Source organism: Chiroxiphia lanceolata, chromosome 9, assembly GCF_009829145.1.
Source record: "Chiroxiphia lanceolata isolate bChiLan1 chromosome 9, bChiLan1.pri, whole genome shotgun sequence".
NCBI classification, from domain to species: Eukaryota; Metazoa; Chordata; class Aves; order Passeriformes; family Pipridae; genus Chiroxiphia; species Chiroxiphia lanceolata.
Window position 1 is genome coordinate 19,187,563 of NC_045645.1, and position 25,327 is coordinate 19,212,889.

Here is a 25,327-nt window from a genome sequence, read left to right on the forward strand (position 1 = left end):
TTTATTTCCCTTACAGGTTCGAATGTTTACTTGAGAAGAGAGCTCATTTGTTGGGGAGACAGTGTGAAACTGCGTTATGGTAATAAACCTGAAGACTGCCCATACCTCTGGGCACATATGAAAAAATACACTGAAATCACTGCCAAATATTTCCATGGTGTTCGTCTTGACAACTGTCACTCAACGCCTATTCATGTAGCTGAGGTACGGAAAATTGTGTTTATTATAAAGCAGCTTCTGCCTGTGAAATAGGTCCTGCACTGTTGCTACAAAATCTGCAGGATCTACATGGCAGAGTCCAGGTGTGAATGAATCTTCCTCATAGCATAGGTTTCTTTTCTGGTGATGTTTAAATGTGGTTTCAGCTACTTTAAGCAAATAGCAGAGTGGTGTAGCTATTGTATCTTTTAATTCTCTACTTTAGCTGAAATATTGCGGATGTGGTCAGGCCTGGCTAACTTTTCCCTCACTTATCTATGGACTTAGTGCAATGACTTTCAGTATCCAGATTGTCAGTTTTAGATGGAGTCATTGCCAAGACTTGGTTGAAAGTCTGGGTTATTTTTTTTCCATATATATTTTTCTGTTGCTGAATTGAAGAGGAAGTGATTCACTTCCCAGAATTTAAAAGTTGGTTAAGAACACCTGCAAAAAGTTTAGTCTAGCAGGTATATTTTTAAGACTAGTGCTTGTTGTTTTCCATGGAGCTGACTACATCCAGAAATTGTGCCTAGTAAATTGGCTTTAAATAGGTTTTGAGTAGTGCGGCTTGTTAGTGCTTAGTCTTAGCTTTGTTACAGAGCTTATCTAAATCTATGAAGAGCTCACTAAAACAAGTTAATTTCCCCGTACAAAAGTTGTAAGTGGCTCTTAAATGCAGCCATTTCAAAACTTCTGCCATTCTTTCATTTATTGTTACCGTTTTTTGAACGGTAACTACGAAGGCTTAAACTGAAATCTTGCTCAGATTTCTTACTTCAAGAGACATCTCTTTTATCCAACCTTTGCATTTGCATTTTGAGCTAAGATTTTGTTTAAAAAGAAGGTTTTAATTAGCTTAAAGTCTACAGAAAATTTCCTAGAATTACTCAGCCCATCAATAATATCTTTAAAATATAAATATATTTTTATAAAACTTACATGTTAAGAGTATTTTTAATGTGCTGCATGTATGAATGACTCGTTTATGTTTGGTTAACATTCCTGTTAATGATTGTGTATGCATAGCTGACAATGGATGTCTTGCATTAAAAATGTATTATGATCTATAGGAGATGCTAGCAACAGCCAGATCAGTCAGACCTAATCTTTATGTGATAGCTGAACTCTTCACGGGCAGTGAGTACATTGACAATGTTTTTGTCAACCGCCTGGGAATTACCAGCCTGATTAGAGGTACAATAAGCAGTTGAAAATTATGTAGGATTGTCGTGTATGGTTTGGAGTTTTAACTGTGAAACTAACATTGGTATACTTTTTTATTTTTCTCACATGTTCATGTTCTTTGCTTATGCGATTACCTTTTCTTCATGTTTTGTTTAATGTCTCCTGTGTTGTGTGCTCATTCTTGGTTTTGCTTATGTTTGTGTGTCCTTTTCTGTGTAACAACTTGTTTTGTTCCTTAATTTTGGCTTTCTGTTTATCTTTGCTGCATGGCATTTTCCTATTGTCCAATCCCTGCCTAGCTTTGAAACTTGTCCTTTTTTGTATCTACCTTTCCCCTTTCTGTGGCTTTTTTGGCTGTGCTTTTTGCAGTACATGCTGGACACAGCTAGAAAATTGCGAGCCGATTTGTATGTAGTGGCTGAACTGTTCACAGGAAATGAGGAGCTGGACAATATCTTTGTGAATAGGCTGGGCATTACCTCCTTAATAAGAGGTAGGCTTGCTGCGTGTGTGGTCTCTTTCCAACGAGAGATTATAGATGACGTGCTTTTTCCAAGAAAAAGTTTTCTACTGAATTATGCACTTTTAATTTCATACTCCGTGTAATTGGAAGTACAGGTTTTGTATTGTAACTCTTTTGATACTCAGTAGAAAATACAGTACTAGCTGTTAAATAAGAGAAGACTTCCTTCATTAGTTTACAGAAGGTTAAATATTTCACTCTTACTCTAGCGAGAGGAAAAAGAAGTTGTAGCACAGTTCTGCTGTGTAAGTGCTGCATCGTGTCTGATTTTTGTTGCATGAGTTTTTTTTTAAAACCTATGAGAAACAGTTTGATCTCTGCTTTTTTGTCCTTTTTCCCCTTTCTCTTCCTTAATATATTATAGTCAATAGAATACTCCGAGGCTGTGTGTCCGCATTGGAGAATATAGTTACATGTGATTTTTTGGGGTTTTTTTTTAATGATTGAGCACACCTAAATAACAACTTCTAAATGCTGCATTAACATCTTTGTGCGTGCTGTTCTCTGTGGTAGCTATTCTTAGGCAAACACTTACTTGTTTTGTTCTTTAGAGGCAATGACTGCTTATAATAGCCATGAAGAGGGAAGGTTAGTTTATCGTTTTGGAGGTGAACCTGTCGGATCTTTCGTTCAGCCACGTTTGAGGCCTTTGACACCAGCTATTGCTCACGCACTGTTCATGGATATTACACATGATAATGAATGTCCAATTCAGGTGAGCACCTAAGGCAAAAAACTAAGTTTACATGTAATATTTTCTGAAGTGATATTTCTGAACCGTGGGATGGCTCGATGCTATCTAGATATTTTTTCTGAATGATATTTATGGGAAAAAAAGTGTTTCAGATGTTCAAGTTTTCATGTAGTGAAGAAAATTTTTTAACAGCTCCTTCTAACATTCAAGATTTTGTCTTTCCAGGGGATAAGTATGAGAAGTTACTAAATAAACTGTTTTGAGTCTTTCATTCCAGTTTCTGTAAATGATTCTCTCTCTGCTTGTTGATCTGCTCACCTAAGCTTCTGTTTACAGGAGAGAATGAGAGAGAGTGGTGGGCATTGAAGTGCTTATTTTGATGGTTTTTCTTAAGTTGCTTTTCTTAGTCCATTTGTAGTAATTTTCTTCAAGAATTCTGTTGTGATTGAGGAAATAATGATCATGAGTTAGCACTTCCTCTGTTAAATATATCTTCTGTATGCTGAATTGAGAGGGTTGAATTATCTTTCTTTCACTGTTTATTACCTGTGTATCTTTTAATGCAGCATCGATCTGCCTATGATGCTCTTCCCAGTGCCATGATTGTTTCCATGGCTTGCTGTGCTACAGGAAGCACCAAAGGCTATGATGAACTAGTGCCACACCAGGTATGGGTCTACAGTTCAACTCCTAAGTTGCTTTTCAAAATATAACCTTTTTCTTGTCCTATAACTCGTATTTTAATGTTGTTTATTTGAAATTTCAAGCAGTTTACTCGATGGCATTACTTCATGTTGTCTAGTTGCATATGCGATTTAAATTTATTATATATTTCAGACCTCAAGGCGTGATAGTTTGAGTTTTTTTCCTCAGAGTAATTCATATTTGCTTAAATCTTAATTTCTTTACAGATCTCTGTAGTATCTGAAGAGAGGTTTTATTCAAAATGGAATCCAGCAGCACATCTGAGTTCTGGTGAAGTTAATTTCCAAACAGGAATTCTGGCAGGAAGGCTGGCCATAAACAGGCTGCATCAGGAGCTGGGGGCTAAAGGCTTTAATCAGGCAAGAAGTGAGGGTGACACTGTGATTGCTTCATGTATATGCTCTCAGTGAGCACAGTTGTAATGGGATGTCTTTTCCAGGTGTATGTAGATCAGGTTGATGAAGATATAGTCGCAGTGACAAGACATTGCCCTACCACACACCAGTCTGTCGTGGCTGTGTGTCGAACGGCCTTCAGGGATCCTAAAACTTGCTTCTATAGTAAAGAAGTACCTGAAATGTGTATCCCAGGTAATCAGTTTTCTTTTCAAGAGATGGCAGGCGTACAAAAAATTCAGGTTATTCTATTTCCATGCTTTTTCACTTCAAGCACATGCATAGGAAATCCATACGAGAATTTAAAAGCATTCATATTTGAGTATACTTCCTGCTGCAAACTCCTCATGAGGTTGTGTTATTGTTTATAGTCTTGTTTGTGAACTAGTAATAGTTAACAGCAAGATGGTTAATTGTCAGACTTGGGGGGATTACTACTTATTAAGTGTGTTATACTGGGGAAAAAGGCTAAAATCTTACTATATTTGTCGGTATCATTGCTATTCAGTTTTCTTATATATAACTATTTTGTAGTTTTAAAATACATCATAAACAAGTCTGTAGTGCATATATTAATATAAAGATAATATATATGGAGTACATACATAATATTAATTGAATATGCAGAGTATTGACTGTACTTAATAGTAGCAAAATATAATGACTTCTACACATTACCTGGACATATTTCTGAAGAGAAGCTTTCCAAACTGGCTTTTTAAGTATACTCAGTTCTTTGAGTGCATGTGTGTGTGCCTGTTTTAAAATCAGTTGCGTTATATGTTAAGGCATTTACAAGATTTGTATACCTTAGAGAAAATTAGAATAACTGCATATTAATAATAAATTTCTACCCTTTAAAGATAAACCATCTGTAGCTGCAGTTTGGAAAGCAAACTAGCACAGTCTCTAAAGGATAATAGGGAAACTAAGAAAACTGGTGACCAGTAAAAAACAGGTTGTAATTCACTAATTGTTGTCTGATATTATGGCTAATTTATTATAAAATAACAAAAATCACCATTTTAAATACAATACAACATATGAACATGTAGTGAATGTTTATAAGATATTTAAGACACTTCCCCATATGTTTCTGTTCTTTTGCTGTGTGACACAGACCTGTACCTTGAGCATTTAGGTTTTTAGTTTTAGGTTTTGCTTCATAATTTCAAAAGAATCACTTTTCATTTGAAGTATCTTAAGAGCTGCAACATGATTTAACTTTTTTTAGGAAAAATAGAAGAAGTAGTACTTGAGGCTAGGACTGTTGAGAGAAGTGCTAGTCCCTACAAAAAAGATCTACATTTTATAAATGGATTGCCTAATTTCGCAATGGAACTCAGAGAGCATATCCAGGTAATTAACCTCCTTCACTCATGTTCTGATGTAATATTTTGTCATTCGTTACATTAGAAAAAGACACTGAATTCCAGTTGCAAATTTGTTTTCTTTTCTAAGATAAAAGACAGTAAAATCATAAAGCAAGCTGGAACTGCCATAAAAGGGCCAAATGAATTTGTTCAAGAAATAGAATTTGAAAAATTAACACCGGGAAGTATAATAGTATTCAGGTACGTTATTGTCGTTGCCAAACGGCTGTGTTACTGAAAATAACTATTCTCAAGTCTCCTATCACTCTATTTTAAGTGCTGTATTTCTACAAGATGTGCTTTCATATTCACAGAGTCAGTCTTGACCCAAAGGCACAGGAGGCTGTTGGTATACTCCGCAACCATTTGATCCAGTTCAGCCCTCATTTTAAATCTGGAAGTCTTCCTGACGATCATTTAGCACCGATTTTAAAAACCCCGTTTTCTTCGTGAGTATTCTTTGAGTTTCTGATGTAGAACTGAGAGAGATACAATGGGAGCAAAGAATATTATGTAAACTTAGAGTGAGGAGTTGTTGCATTTTTTTGTGGTTGTTGGTACAGATGGATTTCGACTGTCAGAGTGCAATAAAAGCTCTGAGATATTCTTCTTGTATGTATAATACTAGGTAGAGTTAATACAAAAAACTTCCCAGTTCTGTGTAATCGCTGCCTAAAGTAAACTTTCTAATATGGACTGCTTCTCACTGTTGGGATGGGTGTGATTGTTTGAGTTTTATACTTAATAGTGCGTTTCTAAGTAAATACTGAAACATCTGAGAAGAACATCTCTGAACATCTGAAAAATCAAGCTCTTAATTTCCAAGATTAAGTGTTGTGAGAGTTGTATATATTTTAGTATTTTAATGTAGATCTGAAATTAGAATTGTTTGTGAAATCCTTTCCCCGTTTCCTTACTTTCTTTTGGGTTTCATTCTTTTTTTTTTTTCACTGTTTTTTCAGTATTGCATCTAAACTAACTTTGGCCGACCTAAATCAAGTGCTATATAGATGTGAGGCAGAAGAACAAGAAGATGGTGGAGGATGTTACAATATACCAAACTGGTCACCGCTGAAGTATGCAGGCCTCCAAGGTAAGAGCTTCAGCATTTCAATAAAAAAAGTGAATTAGAGCTGCTCAATCTGGATCATACCGTAATGAGTGGCTGTTGTATTGCCACTGACATTGTTTGAATAAAAAACAGTAAGTTTTTTCTACTTGACCATGCTACTAATCAGTGTTGTACCCAAGAAATCACATGCTGTAACAAACCCCCTCTCTCTCAATGCTCTGAAACTTAACTTTGCAACCCAATATATGTTTTAACACCAACACCTGGGCTCTTAAAGTAAAAAGAGAAGTGAAAAGTTTCACCTCCAGTGAAAAGTTGCATTAATCAAACCCCTAGGCATTACTGGATTGCTGAGGACTGTCTGTCATTTATCAAACATATGAATTCCATCCTGCTAGTTATTCCACCATGATTTACATAACTTTCTAGGATGTATGCTGAGGAAACGACAATTGAGTGGCCTAACTCCTTATGCAGATCAAAAGAAGTAATATTCAAATCCAATTGAAGCGTCTGTTGCTGTGTACCTTTCCCCCTGAATTGTAACAAGTGTTTGTGATAGGGGTGTGTCTTTTAATACACAGTTGGGTTTGTATCTTCAGGGTTAATGTCCGTGATGGCAGACATTAGACCAAAGAATGATTTGGGTCATCCATTTTGTGATAATTTAAGATCTGGAGACTGGATGATTGATTATGTCAGTAATCGTCTGATTTCACGTGGTGGAGCCTGTGCAGAGGTCAGTAAAAGTACTTATTTGGTGACTTCGGGGTTTTAAATTGCTACTTTGTTTCATTTTCAACTACTGTTATATTTTCAAATTCAGACTGTGTATGCCATGTTTCTTGTATAGGCAGTTTCTTCTAGGTGATTGAACTATTAATAAATATGTTTTTCTTCCCTCCCCTCAATCCCATTTAAGACTAGATAAATACAAAAGGGAGGTGAAAAATATGTAGAGTGTAGAGGGGTTGTTAGCTCTTGCGTAAGGGCTGGCAGGTGTCACTCCCTGTTTATTACTTTTCCACAAATAAGAATGAAGTTAGTTTTTGGGTTTTGTTTCTTGGTTTTTTTAAGAAAGTACTTTCAAAAGAGTGCCTAAGTACTGCTAAGGCACACATGAATATTATACAGTTATAGTGTTATATTTTGACAGGTACAGTCTTCATCTGCAAGGTTTAAATCTTTAGCGACTTCCTAGTAGGTTGTCATGATGTTATTTAACAAGTCTAGAAGGAAAGAGAAATACTTTTCAGATGTCAAACATTTTGAAATGACACAAGGATGTGAGTGTCCAGAATCCTGAGTCCTAGACCCAGATCTGCAGTCATATTCACTAGTGGCTGTACATAATTTAGCCTTCTGATAACTTTTCTATTCCTGATCTCAAGCTTCATCTTTTCAGTCCTATCTTTTTAAAGAAAGAAGGAGAAACCTCCTTCCAATGCTGCGTTATAGTGATACCTTTTGAGTTGTAGTTTCCTTTGCTACTCAGTTTTCATAACAACTTCATGATAGTTCTTTTTTTTCGCACAAGACTAGCAAAATATAGTCACTTTCTATACTTAATGTTTTGGCCCATTTATATGTGATATTACAAATGAAATTTCTCCTTACTACTTTTCTTAGAGTTCATCTCTCTTAGCTGAAATTCTGGAGCATGAGGATGCAGCATAACTTGGGTGTAATATGTGTACAAAAACTGTGACAAATACTGTAACCGTATGGATCATGAAAGTACTGGGTTTTGAGCCCTGATCTTATCAAGTTCTAATTATATTATATTTTTAATAGGTTGGTAAATGGTTGAAGGCCATGTTTGTGTACCTAAAGAGAATTCCCCGTTACCTCATCCCGTGTTACTTTGATGCCATATTAGTGGGTGCATACACAACACTTCTGGATGTGGGATGGCATCAGATGTCTAGGTATGCTTGGCATATCAGAGCTATAGAGGTATCTGTATGTATTTGCATCTTCAAGTTTTGTCTGCTAGAGAATGTAATTTGAATGTTTTCAGACTCTTCCAATGTAAAAGGGTAAAATAGGTAGTGAAAATCAAATCCATCTTCTAACAGTGGTGGTTTGAAAGACTGAGAGTTCATATTCCTATCCAGGGTTTGAATTTATAATTCCTGTTGACATTGTACAGTAGGAGGAGGAAACCTTAAACCAGCATTTCTTTGCCAGGCTTTGAAAGGGTTTTTTGCCATAATTTTAGTACCACTGCAATGATTCCTTAAAGTTCAGGTAGGTAAGAAAATATGAGATTGGATTTTATGCTCATGCTTTGTTCAGCGTTTCTTCTCTGATACAGCTACATATTCTTCATTATCTGAGCACTTTGCTTACTTCATAAAATAACTGTTTAATCTTCAGTGTCTGCTGCTCTGTTTCTTGCAAAGGGAAGGGAGATTGATTTAATAGAGGCTTTTTCCTAGCTATAAACATACTAAACAAGTCAGTGTTGTTTTGTAAAAATACAGATATTAAAATGGGAATAGAATTCGGTATGGCTGTAAAATCATGGACCATAGTATATTTTATGAAAATGCTTGAAGATTAGTCAGGAATGCAGATTGCATTACTTTAGACAATGTGTTGTCAAATTTTTTTATTTGCAGTTTTTGTGTGTATATCTGAATATACAAAAAATATGATTTTGAAAAAGACTGACTAGGTTTCACAGATTTTTTTTCATAGTAACATATTTTTATCGTATTTTTGAAGTCTTAGATCTAAACCAAAACAACTTCCTTTTTTTAACCCTTTTTTCTGGAATATTTGTCATAAAAACTCCTGTTAAAATTAATAAATGTTAAGACTAACATTGGGCGCACATTTTGGGGAAGTGAGTGATCTACAAATTAAATTTTATGTAAAAGTTATTTAATGCAAAATACTAGCATTAATTCATTTTTAATACTAGTATTAATTCATTTTTAGGTTTTATATTATGCTTAATACTTAACATAGCCTTCTGTAAAAGAAAAAGGGAACATTTTATAGACTGATATCGTTGAATATAAAATTAATTTAATTATGTTGCATTACAGCTTTGTGCAAAATGGATCAACGTTTGTTAAACACCTTTCCTTGGGTTCAATCCAGTTGTGTGGAATAGGAAAATATTCTTGTCTGCCAAATCTGTCTCCTTCCTTACATGATGTTCCCTATAGGCTCAATGAGATTACAAATGAGAAGGAACAGTGTTGCGTTTCCTTGGCAGCTGGTAAGTGAGAACAACCTTTAAAAAAAAAAGTCTTCTAAAATAGTTAAACTGTTTTTAATGACTATATTAAAATTTTCTGCTATGTGTTTGGGATCCATATGTCAGCAACCATGTATGAAATATAGGTAGCAATTTCACTCACTTTTGTCCTGTGTGTAAGGTAAAGATTTGCCCTATTAAAAGTGTGGGAGTTTTGTCTAGCAGTGCTTCTTGGGGACAACCATTTTGTTACTGCTCATGGGAGTTGGGAGGGAGATCTTTATTTGTAAGCACTTTATTAAAAGACATTTTTAGCTGTCTTTGTTACCATATTCAGAGATCCACAAGTATGTTGTTTTTCTTTACAGCAGACTTGCTTGAGTTGAATATACTTATGATAATGGGGTTTAGTTTGTTTTCTAAACATGAATTTAAGAACTTAATTGTACTGGAATAATAAGAGTGAATTTATTGTTTACAAGTTCTCGGAAAAAGAACCATTAGCAAACCAGAACTCCTGATCTGAAACTGTCTCCCAAAGGAGAGAGAATAAAAGCAGTCAGCAAATAGTGTTTATACCTCCAAATGTTCTGCCAGCATCTGGCAATCTTCCTATGAGCACTTTTCTATGTTCCAAGTATTATCTTCTGTGGTTCAGAATGAATTTATTTTTGTTCTGAGTTAGCCCATTCCTTTTCTGAAGCCATAGAAACTTTTAAACATCTACAGATGCGGTGGCATCTCGCTCACTGGAGTGTTTTTCTTCTTTTTTTGCCGTCTGCCTTTTGTGTAGTTCTACTGCTTTTAGTTCTGGATTTTAGTAACATTCCATTTGCCTGCTTTAGTGTTACCTAGAAGCACAGAGGCACAGTGTTCCCTTAAACTGGTCATAAAGATTAATTATACTAAGGGGTTTGGTTTTAAATATTCCCTTCACATATTCACTGGGAGTTGTGCCTGAGATTTTTGATTTGTACATGGATTGTCATTCTCAAGTGCTGCTGCCATGTATTATAAAATTGCAGAGATGTGGAGGCCATATTAAAGTATTAGCAAATACTGTATTTAAGTAAGTGATAGAAGTTAAAATGTTGTTCTGTCAAGCATGCACAAGAGACTGCTAGTTTGAAACTTTCTGTTTGAGAGATCAGAAAAGTTAATAAATGGAAGAAAAGACAAATATGGACCTTACTGTTGTAATTATTATGCATTGTTATTTAGAATCATTCTTAAAGCTATATGTTATAATGTCTGCAGTAAAAAGTAGTTCTATAAGCTGCTGGAAAAGAAAAACAGGATGTCTTTCATAGTAGCTGAGAACAGTCATATCCCTTTTATGCTACTGAGATGGCACAGCTCTCATAAATAAACTCTTGCCAATAAAGTGTTATAATCTTGCCATAGTTCTGACTTTTTGTTAGTTTTCTTTCTGTTTCTTTTAATTAAGGGACGGCACTTGGGTAAGTTACCAAGTGATTTAATACAAATTTAAATGTTACTGATATGAGAAATGCTGTTGTGTGATCTTGAAATTCTAGAAGATATTGTTCTAGAATAAGGTGTATTTCATTCTGTCAAAAACTTGGTCTAGAACACTGTTTACTTTAAATATCTTAATCTAGGAAAAAATTATAAATGGGAATATATTTTCTACTTCTGGTTACTTTATACATATTTGTGTGCTTGGAGGTTTCTGCTATATCAATGAATTAGATGAAAAATGACATTTCTTTTCAGGTTTACCTCACTTTTCTTCTGGAATTTTTCGTTCTTGGGGAAGGGACACTTTTATTGCACTAAGAGGTCTAATGTTAGTTACCGGGCGCTATCTCGAATCAAGGTAAGACTGACTTAACCTTAGTTCTTATCGGCTCTGTAGGTAGTTAGGAAAAAGCAGCGCTCTCAAAACCTGAGATGACGCTCAAGCTTTTAGAAACAGCTGATGTGCAGTATGAAACTTTAATGGCACTAAGTGTATTTGGGAGTTCTCTCTAAGTGGAATTAAAAATAGCACTAAAATGATTCTCTTTTGCTTTCTTAGTGCTGATACAAAGCTGATGTTCTGTATAGATTGAGGTAGTTTTAATCTCTGTAACACTACTGTTTGTCCCTAAAGTGATTGTTTCACATTTATTTGCATCACTGTTGCTGAGAAATATTTTCTGAATTTCTTATGTAAAAATTCGAAGTAGCAAGAGAATATTATTTTTATAAGAAATGTGTGATTGCAGGCATAATTTTTTTGTAACTGCTACTATTTGGCTGTTAATACTAGAAATCATTTAATTGTGGATTGTTACAATCAGGTGTCTGTAAATGTTTAACCTGACAAATAAGCCGTACATAAGCCAGATAGATTTGATATTTTGATTAATTTTAATTTGGGTGGAGCTTGACACTGATAGAAACATAAAAATTACTTGGTTTAAATTAGCATGTATTTATGCTGTAGAGCATTTGGCCACCTATTAGCTTTCTCATGCAGTGAGATCTGCAGTCTAGTAGTATGTTTACCTTTTTAAAGCTAGTTGGAATCCATGTTTTCTGCAAGGTATGCGCAACGGTTCTCGAATGAAACTTCTCATAACCTCAGCTGCTGTCACCTCTCTGTATTTTAATAGGAAATTCCCATCTACTCCTGCCCTCCGTCCCCATTCCACCCCACCCATCAGAATGGATACCAGGGTAATCATAAACAATATCAATAAAAACCTTCCCTGTGACCTCAGTGGGATTTGGATTTAGGGTCTATATCACTACGTGTAAAAAAGCAAACTATCTCTTCCATATGAATAGATGTTGTATGTTTTGTGCCAACTGATTTAAATGTATTCATGTTGAGGAATTTGTAGGGATTGGGTGACTTCTTATTGCAAATGAAGTTCATGCTAAATGGAGTAATTTGTAGCTTTCAACAGCAAACTTTTGGCATCTGTCTTTAAAATCCTTTTTGTCTTCTCGACCTACCTTGCTATTAAGGTAATCCTGTATGCTTTGTGCTTAATACTTTGTCCGGTAATGACCCTGAAAGCAACTTAGTCAAGACTGTGGTTTTCTTTTGTTCTAGAAACATCATTTTAGCATTTGGTGGGACTTTAAGACATGGTCTCATTCCCAATCTGCTTGGCGGGGGCACACATGCCAGATACAACTGTCGAGATGCTGTGTGGTGGTGGCTTCAGTGTATCCAGGACTACTGTAAAATTGTTCCAAATGGATTAGACATTCTCAGGTGTCCCGTTGCTAGGATGTACCCGAGAGATGACTCTTCTCCTCAGCCTGCAGGCACTGTGGTAAAGATGATTTCTAAGTATTTAATACAACTATAATATTTTAATGAAATGATGTTATTTTTTTCTAGCTACAAGAATCTGTTGCTATCTGTTGTTTATGGTGAAGTTTGATTATAGCACAAGAATTCTGCATTTTAGACAGTTCTTGCTACGTCTGCATCACAGATTAGACAAGTGCAGGGGATTGGGAAAGGAGAAGAAAAATTCCATCAGCTTCTAAATTGTTTTGTTGATTTTAGTCTTGGAAAAATGTTTATGTGAAAAACTGTATACAGCATATTGCCATTGTTAAGGATGCTCATGGAAAATGTTTGGTGTTTTTCTTTTGAAAGATCATAAACTAGAGGCTTAAGCATTGCTACTATTTGCACATTAGATAGAGCCTTTCTACTTGTTTTTCATCTTGCCTTTCACATGTCATCCAAACATGCAACAAATGTAGGATCAGCCACTTTATGAAGTAATACAGGAAGCAATGCAACGACATATGGAAGGCATAAATTTCCGAGAAAGGAACGCTGGTCCACAGATTGATCAAAACATGAGAGATGAAGGTAACATACATGGAACATCTACTGTACAATTTAGAAGTTTATGATCATATTTTATATTTTGTTTCCTCTAGCTACTGAGCATATTTTTTAAAAATTATGTTTACTGTAACTAAAACTATATTACTTTAAATATACTTAATATTTTAAAAGTGCCTAATTAATTGTTTATTATTGGCAACTGTTTATATGTTATGATACAAGTTATCTTTAAAATTTCACTTAAAGTACACTTGGTCTCAGGAACCCACCTCAGATCTCTTGTTTGGAGGTTTTATTGTTTATTAAGGAGGTTTGGGTTGGCAAGGTCAGTTGGCATTTTGTTTTGTCCAAAAACCGAACTTCACACCTGATATTCTTGCTTGGCAGGTTTTAATGTAACTGCAGGTGTTGACTATGAAACTGGCTTTGTGTTTGGAGGGAACCGCTTCAATTGTGGCACTTGGATGGATAAAATGGGAGAGAGTGAAAAAGCACGCAACAAAGGAATTCCAGCTACTCCAAGGTATGAAATCCAGGCTCTGGGGACGGGATTTTTAAATTATGTTTTTAATTGAAATTCTTCTGCAGAACTGTGTCTTCTATTAATACATCCAAGAGGTGATATCTCAAATGTTCTAAATGTTTCTGCCTACTAACATGTTAAAGGAATTTTTTTTCTTTGTTCTGATTTGAAGTAAAAAGGTCTGTTCTTGGCAGGTGAAGCCCTCAGATTCTGTCAAGGTCTTAGCTCCATGCTGAGAGTTGAATTTTGAATTCCATGAAGTAAAGTGTAATTTAGGAAAAACTGTATACTTGTAATATTAGCAGTGCTTTGTTATTTAGACATACTGTAGGAGATACGTATTGATAATTGTGTTGTTTGAATAATTCTTTGAATTCAAAAATATCTTCAACATCTACACTTTTAGAGTTGAGATTTAACTACTTTAAAAATAAACTCTATTATGTGCTAGCAAGCTGTTGCAGGCATCCTTGCTTGAATTTAATACAGTTACAGAAGTGCATGTGCAGATGAGAAGCTCTGTATTAAATGCAGTTTTGAGATCAGAGGACAAAGTTGTTTGAGGCTGATCGTTTTTCATGTTCTTAATCAACTCGTATATAATTATCTTCAATCTATGCTAATTAGCTAGGTATGATAATATGACTTTAAATAAGACTGTTTTACAGAAAAAGTATCTATTAGCCAGTTTACAACCAAGTTTGTTCCCTGACTGAGAAATAGGGGAACAGTAGGAAAATAAGGAAAAAGGAAGTGTCTAAATAAGATACTTAAAATCTGAATTTTTTTCAGCTACTCATTGAACTTTAATAGCCTTCTTAAAGTAATTATTGGGCTTCTTTATCACTACTATTTTAGAGATGGGTCTGCTGTGGAAATTGTTGGACTGTGCAAGTCGGCTGTCCGCTGGTTGCTGGATTTATCTGGGAAGAACATATTTCCATTCCGTGGAGTCACTGTAAAAAGACATGGTAAAAACAGGCGCATTTCATAATTGTATTACTGGGGTATAAAAATAACTAAAACAATGAAACTGTGACAGTATAACCTTAGGGATTATTATCAAGCTACCCAGAAAGGTTTAGGAGCAAATGGGGAAAAACTTTATCATTCATTACAGGAATACAAAGTAAAATGATGCAGGCCGCATGTCTTTATTTTCTCTTTCTGTTTTTTTCCCCCCCACTATTCAGAACACAGAAAACCCCTTCCTGGGAATATTTACATAAATATCATTGCAAGTCCCCTATGTTCTAGAAAGAATACTCTTCTAATTACAAAATTACTTTAAGCATACCCAGCTCAAGTGAATATGTGCCCTGTAAAGACTCTGTTGTGCTAGTCTCCCTAGAAGTTTCAGTGAACTGTTCCTATGAAATGTAGAATTGACCTAAATGTGGGGAATCACCAGCTGGAGAGAGGTGATCCTAGGACTACTCCTGTTAGGTGCCAGGAATTTGGGAAGCATACTTCTGGTGTTGCCACTGTGACTGTTTTCAGAAAATGAAACCCATATATAACATCTTACAGGAAAGGAGGAGGTTATCACATACGACGAGTGGAACAGAAAAATTCAAGAACACTTCGAAAGGCTGTTCTTTGTCTCTGAGAATCCAGCAGATCCCAATGAAAAACGTCCAGATCTCGTTCACAAACGTGGAATTTATAAGGACAGCTATGGAGCTTCGAGTCCATGGTGCGATTACCAACTCAGGCCAAATTTTACAGTAGCGATGGTTGTGGTAAGTGAGGGGGAATGGGAGGAGGACTTTGCACTTAAAATTGTCTTTATTATTAAACTAAGCTTGCATTGTAAGGTCCATCTGCATGACGCTATATCAGACATATACATTGCTAAGAATAATTTTCTGAAAGCTTTTTTTTTCCCATGCTTTTAATATTGATTCATCTTGGACTATCTCCTAAAAATACAACATGACAGGACTTGCCAATTTGCCGTGTTTGCTGTATTCAGAATGTCTTTTTAAATTAGGTCTGGGAGGCCACTTTTCTCATCAAATTAGCTAAAAAACATGGTCTGCTTTTGGATTTTTGAAGAACTTCAGTAATAATACTTGACAAGCGTATTTAAAGTAAAATTAAAATTGAAAAAAGCACTGGATAGCTTCTGTCTTCATGCTTACTGAATCAAGTTCTGGAACCTACAAATCAGAGTAATATAAAACTCAGGCTTTTTGTTGTCTTCTGAATTTACATGCACAGTCTTATGTATATGCACAGAGACTATTCCTGAAGTCTTTATTATTTTATTAGGCCCCAGAGTTGTTCACACCTGAGAAAGCTTGGAAAGCTCTGCAGATAGCAGAGGAAAAACTACTTGGTCCATTAGGCATGAAAACCTTAGACCCAGAGTAAGTACACTAGAGATAAGTGATAAGTACAAAACAGGACAGTAGGAACTACTTCTTGTGGGGAAGGGAGTGGGGGGGAGGTAGTGTGTAAAATCCTCATACTTGTGAAATAAGGCTGCAGGAAGTACTTCCAGAACAATCATTTTTCTCTTCTAAAAGTTCACGCAATTGATTTTTTTGTTTGTTTGTTTGTTTTGGATGCCACACAATAAGCAAGTCAAATCTGGTATCATAAAAGATGTTGAATTTGCATCTTGGGACATCCTTATATATGATACAGTGTACAGCACTACAATTTGAGTAAAAACATAAGGACAAAATCAGGAATTTAAGTCCTTCAAAGACATTAACTGTTTTCCTACTAGTTTAAACAATATTTAGAATGCCATTATTATGTAAAATACAGAACCTTGTGGAAACCTCTTAACCATCATTAAATGTAAATGCCATGACAAATTTTTTGGTTAATTTCTGTTTTTCTGTTCTGTGTATCATTTTTGTTAAGGCTTTGTTTGCATAATGCATTTTTTCTTTCTTGCAGTGATATGGTGTACTGTGGAGTATATGATAATGCTCTTGACAATGACAACTACAATTTAGCCAAAGGTTTTAATTATCACCAAGGACCTGTAAGAACCAGTTCCTTCAATTTTAGAAAAAGTGTTGTCAACTTTTCAAACAGACTGCTTTAATAATAATCTCTTTTCATGCCTTGTTTAGGAATGGCTGTGGCCAATTGGATATTTTCTTCGTGCCAAATTGTACTTCTCTAAGTTGATTGGTCCAGAGATATATGCGAAAACTGTAGTTACGATTAAGAATATTCTTTCTCGCCACTATGTTCATCTTGAAAGGTAAGATACCTATTCCTTCTAGCTGGTCTATCTACCTATCCAATTCCATGTAAAAGTAAAAATCTACAATATAAACAGACATTGCAGATCACAAGTCAGGTTTCAAATACAGGTGAGATCTAGTCCCTTTTATAGAGTGCAGAATTACCAATACCCATGTAAAGACTGGATGAAATAAGTCTTATGTAAAAATTAGGATCTAATTTCAGAAAAAAATGTTGGTGAGGGTTTTTTTTTTTAAATCAAAATATTTCAAAACAACCTTTAAAACATATTGGTTAAAGGGGTAGTAGTGACAGATTAAAATTGCAGCAGATAAGATGATGCAAAATATTGTTAGGATTTCTTGTTTTAGAAGTGAGGAAACTAAGATTCTGAAACTGTCATAATATCCTGCTATTCTAAGAAACAGAGGAACTTGCTTTTTAAGTTCTCCCTCAGACCAAACCACAAAACCCAAACACTGTTTTTCCCCTTTTGCTATTATAGTTTTAGTTCTTAAGGATTTCAGACAAATTAAAACAAAACATCTTGCCCTTGATATCCCTTCCATATAATCTGTTCTACAGCACATCAAACATGCATTTATTTGTACCCAAAAGAGCAATTCAGTAGGACTGATCACGACAGAAAAATTTGTCATGAGGAAAAAAAGCAATATTTTGCCTTAGTTTTTGTCTTTTCCAAGTCTCTTATTTGGTAATATCACATACAGCTTACAGTTTGGTAACGCTCTTTATTTTTTCTGTCTTATTAAAGTAGTGTGCTTTCACTCTGTTATGATATTTCATAATGTACAGAATAATTAATACAGCAACAGGCTCTACTTATGATTTTTTCTGTAAGTATGCTAGTTTGTGGAGTTCTTTACTCCTAGGGAGGCAGAAAAGGCTTGTGCAGTCATACTACCTGCCAGATGTTGTCATGTTTTAGTACCATAATTAATTTCAAGTGTAGTTTGAATACCATTCAGGTGTCTCACAGGTCATTCATATTCTTCCAAAACCAAAACTACCTGAATGAGAAACGGGAACAACACGCCAGTAGTGTAAGTTCATTATTATTAGTAGCAGAGTCCAATTTGAAGATGACACCTCCACTACAATTCCCAGCTGCAGGGGAAAAAATATTTAGCTATTAATTATTAAAGGACATACTGTGCCTGTAGGAGAGCAGACCTTTAGTCGTGCTTTTCAGTTTCCTACTGACTTAATCTTTTAAAAGGTTTTAAATTGTTCTTTTAATTTCAATCTATAATCTAACAACAATACTTGCTTGTTTTTTCTTTTATTAGATCATCCTGGAAAGGGCTTCCAGAACTAACTAATGAAAATGGACAGTATTGTCCTTTTAGCTGTGAAACTCAGGCCTGGTCGATTGGTGTTATCCTTGAAATCCTTTATGACTTGTAAAAGTTTATTTTGATTGATTTGATGAAAGTTCTGTGGTCTTATTATTGGGCATAAATGAACACTTGGCTTACACTGCAAGGGAAATCAACTGTTCTGCACAATCACTTAAGCTGTGTCCTGACTTTCAAAGATGCTGAATGCCAGCAGCTCCTGTGTCCTATAACTGTGTGGGGCTTGGATTTTTTGAAAATCAGGCCATGACAATAAAACTGCAGTGCACACTTGATGCAGAAACTTTTGGTAAGGAGCAATTTTGAGAATATGCACAAACTAATTTTAACTAGCTTTGGTTTTTTAGCCTTTTCAAATCAAAATCTTAATGTAACAAAGTAGCTCTTTCCTGAGCTAAAAATAAGTAGCACAGCTCTTATGTTTTTTTTTCTTTGTCTCTTAAAGAGTAAATGGATGTTTTGCAAATGCATGCTTAAAGGGGAGTAGAATAACCTCTGGCTTTCTGAGTTTGGTATGCTTTGCACTCTAGCACCATACATTAATGAAGGCATAATATGTTGTCTCTCCATTGAACTGTAAGATGGGGATTTTTTGTGTGTGTGTTCAATTGAGCACTTCACTAAGCAACCAGAGAAATAAAGTGTATGAATACTGTAATAAACCAACCTTTGAAGTTATATATAAAATTTTGAGGACTTTACTTTGAGAGTTAGTTCAAGCAATAATAAGATAATGTTCTATGTTAATCCATCTTTAGATTTATTTAAATACTGTGGGCCATGTAGCAAACCTATTTCTTCATTTAAAACTGGTTTTCACCATGAGTAATTCATAAGAAATGTGCCTACAATGCACAGCCTATATGCTAGGGGAAGCCAAAGATAAGTCAATGTGCTTCACTGCTTTATTAAATGAATTTATTGAAGAGATATGGTCACCTGAGCCCTTCATTCTTGAGAAAGTCCTAGTTCTGTTGAAGCAGGTGGAAACACTTAATATCAATGGAAAGAGATACTGGCCTACCATCAGAAAGGAGAATATGAGGTTTCTGGGCCTTTTGAAATTATGCCAATAACAATAAGCATGCTACCTCTGTGTGGTGTCCTTTGGGAATAAATCTAGTGACCATGAAACAAAACATGTTTTTTCGTATTTGAATGCCTACATGCCTTATTAAATTCAGTTCAGTATTCCCAGACTGAAGGGTGGTTAACAGAAGCTGCAGTTTGTCATTCTCAACTCTATTCATACAATTTTTCCATCTTAGTGCAATGAACAGGCAGAGAGTGAGGTTGAAAACACTCCCCACATCACAGACAGGAAAGCAAAAGCACTATTGCATTTCTTAATGTTAAACAACAAATGCTGAAAAAAATAAATACAGGATGTAATTATAATGCACTAAACATGTAGATCAAGATTTTATCATATCTGTATTTTAATGTTTCTGTATCTTGTATAAAGTACAGCGCCCACGTGCCGTCTTGTTCAGGGAGATGTATTACACAGGGATACATGTGAGGGCAAGTTAGCAGGCTGAGGAGAGATGAATTGTAAGAAGTGGCTATATTCACACTCTTTATTTGAAAGATTAGTAAGTGTTTGAACTCCCTTGCTGAAGTGTTCAGTCCTTAGAAGTTATGAATAGGAAAGGTCTATATTATACCTGAACTTCGGGGCTGCTGCCGTACAAGGGTTGGGAAATTTTTATTTTCTCAACACAATGCATAAGAAATGTCATTTGATCAAAAATGTTACTGAAATGTCAACTACAGATTATTTTTTTAATGTGCAAGAGGCATATAAAGTATTTTTCATACTGTACTGAACTTTCCAAAATACTTGATAGTGATATTAAGGTTTGTGTCCTGCTATATCACTACCTTTTTACTGTTCTCCTAGATATTTATTTCCTGTTTATTGTTTCAAGGTATGTTTTATAGCTCCTTTGACTTAGAAAGCAGGAACAAGATGGCAGAAAAAACTGTTCTTACTTCATGAAAACATTTTAAAATTGTAAGTGCAGCTTAAGAGCTTTGACTGTTGAAAAAGATTTCCACCAGGTATCAAAATTAGATACATTGGCAATAACACTCTTTAAGTGTTTGGAAAAAAAAACATGAGAAATTTTTCATCAAAACCTTCCTATGTTATGTACAGATTACTTTCCACTTTTTTTCAAACGGCACTGCTGATAGAGACTGCATATTTGTCACTGCTAGGGATTTTTTTCTAATTTAGTAGTAAAATTTTAAAGATAAATCACCGCTGTGTACACAAAAAGACATGTTATGGAACTTCTAAACATGCCCATTTATAATGTTGCTTCTGCACTGATTAGTTGAGCATAGTTTTAGTGACAAATATTTTAAATAGGGAAAAAAATATGTATCGGTTGACTTTGCTGTTAAGTAGCAACAAAAGTAAGATTTAAGGTTATTAACTTTAGAGGGAGGTGGTTTATTGGTTTGGGTTTTTTCTTTTTTTTTTTTCCTCAAAAAGCTGCTCAACACTTTGTCAGGCCAGACAGTTTAAAAATGAAGAGGGAAGAAAACAATGTTAAATCTAACACAAAACATGAGCTGATATGCATCTATATTGTCATTATCCCCTAAAAATAGCTGACTTATGTTGACTGATCCTGAGATGTATTTTCATTTTTTATTATCATTTATATTTTGCACTCAAAAACTTCTAGTAATGCAAAGATATAATTGGTAAAGTATCTTTTAGAAGTAAACTAAAGAACTTGGTAAGAACTGTGCATCCATTGTGTTCCAGTTAGTGCTTCTTGATCTGTATCGTCATGTGTTTTTTTTCCCTCCCAATTGAAATAATTTTAACTGTTACCGATGTTCACACAGTTTATAGCTCTTGATTTATTCAAGGATGATTAACTTGAGAATTCAAGTAAACTAATGTATCATTCTCACACTGCATGTTGTAATGTAAAATGGAAACATGTTTTACATGTATGTCTATCACAGCAACAACTGATTTTAGAAAATGTCATTATTCATTTCTGAAATGCACAAAATAAAATTCTTTAATTCAGAGTTAACCTTTTCATGATGTTGTTTTTTGAAAAGTAAGTGAAACTTTAGAGCTGATGTTGCTTGTTAACTTGTAGCAATTTTACATTTTACATGGGAGAGATCATTAACTCCTCAGGTCAAATATTAATAAGAAGAAATTTGTCAACTTAGTAAAAAACTGCATAAACTTGAACCCTATACACAGATTCTTGGGTTGGTGTCAACATAAGCTGTCTCAGGTGGGTTTTAAGAGGATTTGGGCTAGAAGAGGTCTATGTGTATCTTCTCCTATAAGTGATTATATAATTTCAAGTCATTGTATTGCAAATTATCCAAGAGGGCAGTCCTGATTAACTGATTTACAGCTGCCCAAGTGATATATAGCAATTAACTTTCCATGCAAAATTCCTATCACTATAGAGAAAGCATTTTCACTTTTCAACTCTGCTTCATAAAAGCAGAATCTCACATCACAGATGAGTGGTATATTAAATGTGTTTTGCAACTGCCCCATCTCATTGCATTCTTTATAAAAATAGGATATTTCTAATCCTCTATTCAAGCATTTTCTTTAAGAAAGTAGTTTATTATTCTATTGCATACTACTTTTAATAGATATGCTATTGAAAAGTGGTTAAGGAGATGTAGAAATGACCAGTTGCTGAGTTGCCTGGGGGAGCTGGTAACGTCAGAGCTGCCAGCTCAGCCCTCAAGGCACCTCCAGCAGCTCAATGGAGGAACAGAGGGATGAAGTGTTAGTGCTGACTGGCACGTTTCTCCTGGAAGCTCCTGTGGAGATTGCAGATGGCAAGCGGCGAAGCGCCTGCACTCGGGAAACTTGAGCTCTCCCTGCACTGCCGTGTGAGATGAGGCAGGACCCCGAGAGAGACCGCCCGTTTCATCACTTGAGGAAGGGTTTCCCCCTCCCAGGCGGCTGGGGCGAGGGATAAGCGGGCTGGTCTGGGGGTCCCCGTGGGACCACCCAGCGCATCACCTCAGCAACGGGACGGGCGGGCTGCCGGGGCAGGGCAGAAGCAGGACAGCCGGGACGGCGCCTGTGGGCTCCGAGCGGGACCGCCCGCCCGGCGGGACGGGCCCGTGCGGCGCTGCTGTCAGCCCGGGGCTCCTCAAGGGGAGAGTGTCACACACGGCAGCGAGCCCTCACTGCTCGGGGAAACGGGAAACCTGCCCCACTGACAGAATGAACATGCAAACTTGGCAGCTGTTGTGGTGGTACAAAAGTGAACCTGAGAGCAATATAGAAAGAAGATGTTCCTAATGGGTAGTCAGGCGGCACCCGAAGCCATCCAGCCATCCATGCTTTGCAGTCTCTTGTGTTTCTGTAGGCACTTGTGCAGTCCTGTTGGCCCATTATGTGTTTGTCGTATTGTGTAATACCTCCTTGAATCTGTTTCTTGCAGAAATCCTAATCTCTTTGTGATGTGTTTGTGCTATCTACAGCCTTTCAGTCACAGGTGGCTGCTCACCCTGTGTAATGATCTCATAGTACATAAATGGAGTACCACTGACTATTTGACAAACAGTAAAATCGTTAACCTCAATTCATGTAAGCTTATGTAATTTGTGAGATCCAGGAGCACTTCCCTTCCCTCTGTGCATGTGTGTGACAGCAATATCTCAGTACAACTTCAGACAGACACTATTTTATGTATAGTGCCTTTTTTCAATGAGAACAAAAGTTGACCATGAAAGAAGAGAGTTGTGCTGCAGCCTGACAAGGGTCCTAAGCTGGAAACCTCGGCTCTAGGTACTAATGGAGGTAAGTTTCTTATATTAAATTTTATAACATACATGGAGTTCTGTTTCTAAGTCTGACTTTGGCAAATAAACTGGAGCTTAATTTTGTGTAGTGATGAGAAACATAAGATACTGTATTCTGATCAGTTCTAAAGGAAGAAAGACTTGTAAGTACAATTATTTAATTAATATTAATTTAATTAATTAATAAGTATATAATTAATAAGTTAGAGTGGGATTAAGTGATAATAGTTGACGTCTGTTTTTTAAAGGTGATTTTTAGAGTCACAATGACATAAAAATTTAGAAAAGCTAAAAGGAAGATTTATTTCTTGCAAGTGACCTCTCAAGGGAAAAGTGTTTACAAAATGAACAATCTGTTCTTTTGTGGGTATGTTCAAAAGCTGTTTTTTGAATGTCTTTGTAATTGTTCTTATGACCATTGTCTGTAAGGGTCATATATACAGCCTGGACCTGAAGAGTGGTACCTGTTTAATAATATGCAATGAAAAATGTGTTCCAAATGCAGGAATAAGGCTCACAACTGCTTGTGTAACGAAACTAATGAAGTAATATTGTCTTAGCAAGGGCAGTCGTTGGAGGGCTATAGTAGGGTAAGTATTGTCGAGATGTGTGTGTTATTATGCCTAAGGAGAGTTGGGGGTAGGATTTTGAAATGAGCATATAAATTTTGTGGATGTGAATGATTGGTTTAAGTATCAGGGATGACATGTTAGAAGGGATCTTACTGGAATGTGGGGTAATCCAGAGACGAGCATGGTGGGCTGGCTGGAGGTAAACATCTCTGTAGAAAGCTGGGGATGATAGGTCGGGTAAGAACAGTGCAACTTTTTATCATAGCTGAAAAATTAACATTTCCAGCTTCATGGCAGAGGGTGGCGCCAGTTCCCCTCCTTCGGCCGTGCTGGCTCATGCTCAGGCTGAGCTGGATGATTCAATTCTCCCGTGTTCCCCTCAGAGGTCTCCAATTCTGTACAGCCACATTTGCTTTGCTGTTTTTTTAATGGCTCAAAATAATCATAATTTTTAAAAAATGTTTCAGTCATATATTCTATATTCCCATGTAGGGGAATTGGAAAGGAATACATCTTTGATAGTTTGATGTTTTAATGACTGTGATGTTTTAAAAGGATAACTGAAAATAATGAGTAGATTTCAGTATTAAAAGGTTCAGTAGTCTTTTTCTCTGTTTTATTGCAAAGTTCAAGAGTTTATCTCCTAAAGAACAGGAAATGCTAGGATATGAAACCAGGTGTATGTTAGGCATTTATTTATTATTTACATCATAGTTCATCTAATGATTCTGTAATTGCTCACATTTTTTTCTGTTTCCTTATATGTTTTGTTAATGTACAAATAAATTTAATGTTAAAATTGAAAATCATTGTGCCTGGGCAATCTTTCACTATAACAGTGGGTATTTTAACTTAAGCATGTTATTACACAGTTTTGTTTTTTTTTTAGTGACATTCAACTTGCACAAAACGGGTTTTCTAGGAATCAACTGGAAACAGTGAGGCTAAAAATTATGAAACTTAAATTGAAAATTAATAATTTGGGACCCATAAAAACTGTATAGTGCTTAGATTTAGTTGTCAGAGTTTGCTTTGAATGTCTTTGTTCTCATAGAGTATGAAAGATTTGTAGGCCTAAGATTTGTGTTGTGATATTGTTAGACAAAGATAATTCTAAGGCTGTACTCTAGGAATGAAGTCCAGTAATGGAGAAGTCTGGATAAGAATACCGGTAGTAGGAAGGAATCTAGATGGAATCAGACAGTGAAACAGAGTGATATGAAACGCTAGATCATTTTAAGTGGTTCAGAACAGCTTTATATGAAATAAAATACCATAACAAAAGAAAAAAAGTACAGGGTCTGTAACTAAAAAAGTCCAGGTGCATCAGCCCTACAGCTTTAAGCTCTAGCTATCTTATTTGTGTGTTTTTAACAGGCTGCATTTTCTAGCAGTTATTCCAGTTGCTGAAGCTGGGTGGGAACGCCCACCTTTTCTGGGTAATTTTGTAGTTTGTGAAGCCTGTAATCAGACCTACTGTGACAGCTGTTCAAGACATGGTTTTGTTTTCTTGTAATGACTGTCTGCCTAGTGCTGCTTCAGGCCTCTCTGCAGGCCTTTGGAGGGCCATATGAATGTGTTTAGTATAGTTACGTTACTTCAGAGCTTTTCCAAGGCCTCCAGGCACCATTTAGTTAAAC

The 25,327-nt window shown here is 35.8% G+C and overlaps 1 protein-coding gene across 2 annotated transcripts in view; it reads left to right on the forward strand.

Moving 5' to 3' along the window:
• Window positions 1–18,984, forward strand: part of AGL (amylo-alpha-1, 6-glucosidase, 4-alpha-glucanotransferase) — a 32,674-nt gene extending 13,690 nt beyond the window's left edge. Inside the window, exons 12-34 of one of the 2 annotated variants that reach the window (XM_032697131.1) lie at window positions 17–204; window positions 1,272–1,395; window positions 2,461–2,624; window positions 3,170–3,271; window positions 3,515–3,667; window positions 3,748–3,898; window positions 4,938–5,062; window positions 5,165–5,277; window positions 5,391–5,525; window positions 6,039–6,169; window positions 6,751–6,887; window positions 7,943–8,076; window positions 9,205–9,380; window positions 11,097–11,199; window positions 12,427–12,652; window positions 13,095–13,206; window positions 13,573–13,708; window positions 14,567–14,679; window positions 15,239–15,450; window positions 15,983–16,080; window positions 16,622–16,709; window positions 16,801–16,934; window positions 18,229–18,984. In XM_032697131.1, the coding sequence (XP_032553022.1) occupies window positions 17–204; window positions 1,272–1,395; window positions 2,461–2,624; window positions 3,170–3,271; window positions 3,515–3,667; window positions 3,748–3,898; window positions 4,938–5,062; window positions 5,165–5,277; window positions 5,391–5,525; window positions 6,039–6,169; window positions 6,751–6,887; window positions 7,943–8,076; window positions 9,205–9,380; window positions 11,097–11,199; window positions 12,427–12,652; window positions 13,095–13,206; window positions 13,573–13,708; window positions 14,567–14,679; window positions 15,239–15,450; window positions 15,983–16,080; window positions 16,622–16,709; window positions 16,801–16,934; window positions 18,229–18,346 (3,173 nt within the window). In that variant the 3' untranslated portion in view covers window positions 18,347–18,984. Of the gene's footprint in view, window positions 1–16; window positions 205–1,271; window positions 1,396–1,755; window positions 1,880–2,460; window positions 2,625–3,169; window positions 3,272–3,514; window positions 3,668–3,747; window positions 3,899–4,937; window positions 5,063–5,164; window positions 5,278–5,390; window positions 5,526–6,038; window positions 6,170–6,750; window positions 6,888–7,942; window positions 8,077–9,204; window positions 9,381–11,096; window positions 11,200–12,426; window positions 12,653–13,094; window positions 13,207–13,572; window positions 13,709–14,566; window positions 14,680–15,238; window positions 15,451–15,982; window positions 16,081–16,621; window positions 16,710–16,800; window positions 16,935–18,228 lie in introns of both variants that reach the window. The other variant, XM_032697133.1, reaches the window with a different exon arrangement.
• The last annotated feature ends 6,343 nt before the right edge of the window (window positions 18,985–25,327 follow it).